The sequence below is a fragment of the Poromitra crassiceps genome, assembly GCF_964638095.1.
Source record: "Poromitra crassiceps genome assembly, chromosome: 23".
Classification (NCBI taxonomy): Eukaryota; Metazoa; Chordata; class Actinopteri; order Beryciformes; family Melamphaidae; genus Poromitra; species Poromitra crassiceps.
This window is the reverse complement of record NC_139639.1, coordinates 24,104,712-24,110,517: the sequence shown is the minus strand read 5'-3', so window position 1 is coordinate 24,110,517 and position 5,806 is coordinate 24,104,712. Positions and strand designations below refer to the sequence as shown.

At 45.8% G+C, this 5,806-nt stretch overlaps 1 protein-coding gene across 1 annotated transcript; it reads right to left on the bottom strand.

Moving 5' to 3' along the window:
* Window positions 1-538: 538 nt before the first annotated feature.
* Window positions 539-4,428, bottom strand: LOC310796997 (neurturin-like; the record flags this gene model as incomplete). Its single annotated transcript, XM_083659264.1, has 2 exons — window positions 4,140-4,428; window positions 539-963 (listed from the first exon to the last, which is right to left on the bottom strand). Exons 1-2 carry the CDS (start codon window positions 4,408-4,410, stop codon window positions 539-541), a joined length of 696 nt encoding a protein of 231 aa, XP_083515390.1. The 5' UTR covers window positions 4,411-4,428.
* Between the last annotated feature and the right edge of the window lie 1,378 nt (window positions 4,429-5,806).

Genomic DNA, 5,806 nt, shown 5'->3' with positions numbered 1-5,806 from the left:
GCTTCTGAATAGATTCCGAACAGTTTTTGTCTTTGAACTCACTGAAGCAGCTGAGTGACGGTGATCGGCTTATCTTGCCTTGGCCAGTTAATACCCATGCGTACAAGAGTGGAGTAACAGCAACAATCTATTCCGCTACTCATCTGAGTCTACTGCTGTAATGTAATGTAATATCACAAACATCATGTTGCTACATTGTTGTTACACTACAATTCACAGTGTTACTACACAGATAGAAAAGAGCATAAAAACTTTCATTTGGTATAAACAGTCATTCTCTGTGTCCCTTTCCACTGAATCAACACAGCACTTGTTGTCCCTGTGATTTGGTTCCAACTTATTGGCGACAGATGCCAGCAATGCAAAGCCCGCCTGCTGAGAAGGCCGCCAGGTAGCAGCCATATTCCATATTTTCCTCCTCCAGTTTATATTCCATAGTTGCCCTCTTTGTCTTTCAACAGCATCTTGGTTGAACTCTTGGCAGAGAGGCTGAGAGCGGCAGCGTGCGTGTCGGTTGGAGGCGCCGCGAGGCGCTGGGTCATACGCAGCCGCACGCCTGAGCCGACACTTCCTGTATGGTGTGGTAGCGGCTCCTGTTGTCCAGGAAGGAAATGTCCTCTTCGTAGGCGATGGGCCGGCAGCAGGGCCCGTTGCTTACCTTGTCCTTGCGACCCTTCTTGCTGAAGCCAGTCCGCCTCATGCGCTCCATGGTGATGTCGTAGTTCTTCCGGTGGCCCGTGCACTTGCCGCTGCAGTAGCGGAACAGCAGGGTCTCGTCGCTCTCGTAGCCCAGGCCCAGCTCGCTCACCGTCAGCTCCATCTCCCTCAGCGAGCAGGGCTTGGGCCTCCGTGCTCTCTTAGTCCGTCGGGCCTGGCTCTTGTCCTTCCGCCTCTTCCTGTCAAGCAAGGTCCCGACCACCTGCTGCAGCTCGCCCTCCGTGAAGCTCTGGAACAGCGTGGAGACTGGGGAAGACCAGAGGGATTAGGTTAAAGAGCATGGTGTAGGTTGGAGACCAACAGATGGACACCTTTGCCTAAATGGAGCCCTGCACACTGTGTTTGCTCAGTAGCAGCAGAGAAATCCGTCACCTCGCCTGCTGTACACTAAGTACAATAGTGTAGCCTGGCTGGGCGAGTGATGTCACAGGTGTTACACGCCCAGATATGACTTTTTATTGTGCACGTGCCTTAGAATTCAACCTTTGTTTGCGTACTAATCATGAGCCCAAAATGTTAATTAATTAGGAAATGTAACCTGCACATGCTCTTTAAAGCCCCATTCAGCAACTTTTCCAAGTTTTGCTATTGGAGAAACTGCACCCTCTGGGTGCAATAGTATCGGTATCGATATCGCCGTTCAAAGTAAACAAAACAGCACTAGAAAGCTCTATGTACATGTTGTGACATCGGGTACTCACCACGTGATGAAATAATAATCCATAGTTACGTGAAACGTCATTTTCGTAACAAAGCCGTACCGAGTTGCTTCCTTGTTTTCATGAACACAACGCATCTTGCCTCCGGGACGCAGGCACAAAATGCTTAGTCCCAGGAGAGGCCTTTGGGGGGTGGTGTGTGACCAATAGAGGTGACATTCTCCCTGTTACAAGTCAATGTACCATCTTCAATGATTAAAAAGCTGTTATATTAAGGTGAAAAAGTTACTGATTGGGGCTTTAAGGCTGAGGGATGCCAGTAGGTTACAATAGGGTAGGTTAGGCTGTAGATTAGCTAGATTCTTTGGTTGCTAGGTAGTTCAGGTGAAAGGAGAATTATTTATTTTTTTATAACCTGGACCTTATTTTCAGCTTGGTTTTATGTTATCCTGGTCACCCAGAACAGATAATGATTCAGTTTAGAGCTAGAACGCACCGTGCAACGACCTGGAACAGAGGCCGATAGGGCATGAGTTATCCGTGCATTTATGTCCTATAAAAAGCCTATATCCTCATATCCTTATTATATCATACTAGACGATGAGAAAATGAATGTTGTATTTTCCTTGGTGCAGCCAGCGTGTTTGTTCACCTTGTCTCTGTCTGCTGTCCATCACATCAGAAGAGATAGAAGCTTCCGTTTGCCCCGCTCCTCAGTTTGTAATGCATATGACCTTAGTCCGGCTAAAATAAATACGTGTGGTCATCAAATTCAAATGTCCATATTCTCGAAAGCAGATAAATATCCAGCCATCCTACGGTGTTTACGGGAAACATGGCAGCGTGACCCACTGCAGTTGAACTCTCAACTCTCAACTGATGCGAGACTCTCGCGGGACTTGCTTACACAGTCCCCAGATGTGGAAGCTATCAGACAGCAGACTGAGAGAGGTAAATAAATAGAGTGGCTCACATTGGCTCACATTTATGCCAATCTATCTATCTTATCTATAAAAGGGGCAATGTGGGCTCTGTTTGTTCTCTGTTTTGATTTTTGTCCCACTGATGATGTCAGTGACATCAATGATGATGTCATCAGTGATGTCATAAGATGCAAAGTTGTGACTTCATCAGTGATGTCATTCATCAGTGATGTCATAAGAGCAGGTGAGGCCGCATATCGGTCGAGATGCAGGGCGGGCGAGGCCGCACAGCAGCCGAGCTGCGTATGCGAGCTGCAGGGCCAGCTCGGCGTGCGAGCCTAGGAATCGAGCACGAGATGCCTAGTATCATATAATAACGACATGAGCCACTGCGTAGCACAAAATAGGCCTTTTAAATGCACGGATAATATATGCCCTATCGGCCTCTGTTCCAGGCTGTTGTGCGGCACGTTGTAGCTCTAAACTGAATCATTTTCAGAGATTTCTGTTCTGGGTGACCAGGATAACATCAACCAAGCTGAAAATAAGGTCCAGGTTATACAAAAAAAATATTTTCCTTTAAAGTCCCTGGAAACCAGAAATATTTTTTTTCCAGGGACTTTAAGGTTAGTGTAGGTTAGAGTGTCTGTCTTCTCTCTCTCTCTCTCTGTCTCTCTCCTCTCCCTCTGCTCTCTTCTCCCTTCTCCCTCCCCTCTCTCTCATCTCTCTTCTCCCTCTCTCTGCTCTCTCTCCCCCCCTCTTCTCTTCTATGCTTGTTTTTATACGCTTTAAAGCCTTTATGTAAGTTATTCAATTATGTTTATTGATTGTGCTTAACTAGATTTAGCTAGACACCTTCCCTGTAAAGTTCTCTGAGACATGCTTGTGAATTGGGCTATACCAGGGGTGTCCAAACTTTTTTGGATGGGGGCCAGATTAGATAATATGAAAATACCAGGGGGCCAGCTGCTTCTCAAATCATATGGGCTCAAAAAAAATGGCATACAAAACTCTAAGGATTTTGTTTACCATCTGAAAACATTCGTTCCGCCTGCATAGTTCCTACTTGGTGCTTGTCTACAGACTGTATGATAGTGCTGTCATCGTTAATGGAAAAAACGCAATGTGAACTTGCTTGATTAACCAATACTGTGTCAGCCACATAGTATAGTATATTTTGAGACACAAGCCGAGGGCCGCTTAAAATCGGTCCACGGGCCGCAATTGGCCCCCGGGCCAGAGTTTGGACATGCCTGGGCTATACATTATAAACTTGACTTGACTTGAATTAGAGGGGTATGTAGGGAACGGTGGGATGATGGCGTTTGTGATGCATCAATCATCTTCTGTTCAATCAGAAATGTAAAGAGGGCTGAAGGTTGAAGGGGCCATTTTGCAAGCACGCGCTTCAGAAAGTAATGAATGTCAGAAGAAGACTGCGTTTCTCCTATTCAATGACTGTGACCATGACTGAACAAGACAAGCCTTATCACTGGCACCATGATAACAAGCCTTAGCGTTCTATGACGCTAATATCAATGACAAATGTGTGTCAAGGAGGCACTTTTTGGCCATGCTGAAGTGTTTTCCCCCAAAGAGAGATGAGTAAATCAGCCTCTCTTGAAGGTTTTAGTGGTTCTAACCTCCCACCTATGGAGAGTCAGTGAACTATGAGGTGTTAAATGACTGCAGGTTATTGGGAGGCATAAAAACGTGTTCTATAAACAAGCGAGTGCGGGCACTAAGCCTTCTGTCTGAGCCCAGGCAACCACTTCACAGCACACCTTATCTAAGTCCAGACAAGAGAATCGCTAAAGGAGATAGTAACAGTTTATCTTACACTCTGAGAGGAGAGAGTTCACGCTGTCTGCCGACCGGGTTCTCCGGTGAGGACCACCCATCGCCCGGGATGAAGGCGTCGACGACGGCAGGGATGGCGATGATGAGGGCGATGTCGATGTCGATAACGATCTCGATGAGGATGGGGATGCGTACGGACGATTTGTCCTTGGTTTGAATTGTCCAACGGTGGCCATGTTTCTAGTGAGGAGGATGGACAGTGCTGCACCACAGAGCATCAAGGCAAAAGTAGCACCTTTCCATAACTTCATCTTAGAACGTGGAGGAGCATTGAAACGCTGTGGAGAGAGACAGAATGCACATATCAGACATGTTAAAACAATGTTACACCTTCAATCATATAAACCGTCTTCCTCCTTAGGGGTCATGCGCGGCAGCATGTTCCAAGTAACTTAACCCCATGTGAGCACAACTGTTCAAATAATCAGTCAGAGAGGGATTTCACCTTGTCACATTGCGGCAGTCCCAGAGCACAGATAGCACAATGCCTTAATTCTTGTTGTCTTCTGTGACTTTCCACTCCTGTGACCTTGCGTCAATCCGCTTGTCTCAGCCAAAGTTTCTCCAACAGCGCTTTCATGTTTCCGTCAGTTTACTTTCCCCAATTCTGCGCTGACACCGCTTCACTCACTTAGTGGGTTCCTTGAGCTGCAGAAACGACACCACTTGTTGACATATGAGAATGTAGGGTGTGTTTCACGCACATCAGTGCTGTTGCGGAATAACTGCAAATTACTTTTTAACCCTTAGCCTAAACTTAACCCTAACCCTAACTCGAACCCTTGAAACCTCTTAAAAATGACAATATATATATATATATATATATAAAAAAGACTTGGATGTCAATAATAATATACAAATGTTTTCTTCATTTCCACCAAAATATAATTTTTTTACAGACAGACATTGTCCAGCAATATGCTGTTAAGGGGGGGGGGGGGGGGGACAATTCCCAGACAGGAATCCTTTGACCACACCTATTTTGCTATGCTAGTATGGTGGGGCCTCATACTCAGTGAACATGTGTGTTTGTGCACCCCTTTATCTCCCCCCCACCCCCCACCCCTCTCCCTCTCGGAATGCGCGGAGCCGCAGCAAGGCACTAAAGTCAATTTGGAAGAATTACGCCATATTTTCTCTTTCTTTGTTGTCATGCCACAGGTATTTGAGAGGTTTTACAAGCTCACTACTTTGTATTTTTCATATCATGTCATGAGCTAAGAAAACATTTCCCCAGACCCGGAAACGGTAAACTGGCAGTGACTAACAGCAAATCCAGACCGCTCCTCCAAAGTGTTTTGCCAGACTGGGTTGTGTTGTGTACTGTATGTGCGGGCTGCTGTGTACTTGGCTTGTTTAGATTAGGACCAAATGCCACATGTCAATGTCTGTTTCAATGGAATCCCTTTTATTGGGCAGGCACGTTTGCACACAGAATGGATTCAGCTTGGTGGGTTGCTCCTGTAGGTCACATTAAAGATGAAACCACGCAAAAATATAAAAAGTAACAGAAATCTGCGTAACACCTTATTTGGATAGTCCCCCTACAGATTTGGATCGAGAGTCTACAGAGTATTTGTAACATTTCAACAGCTTGTTAGTTGATTTTCAACAATTCAACCGTGTAGCAGATGTTCAACAGATTAT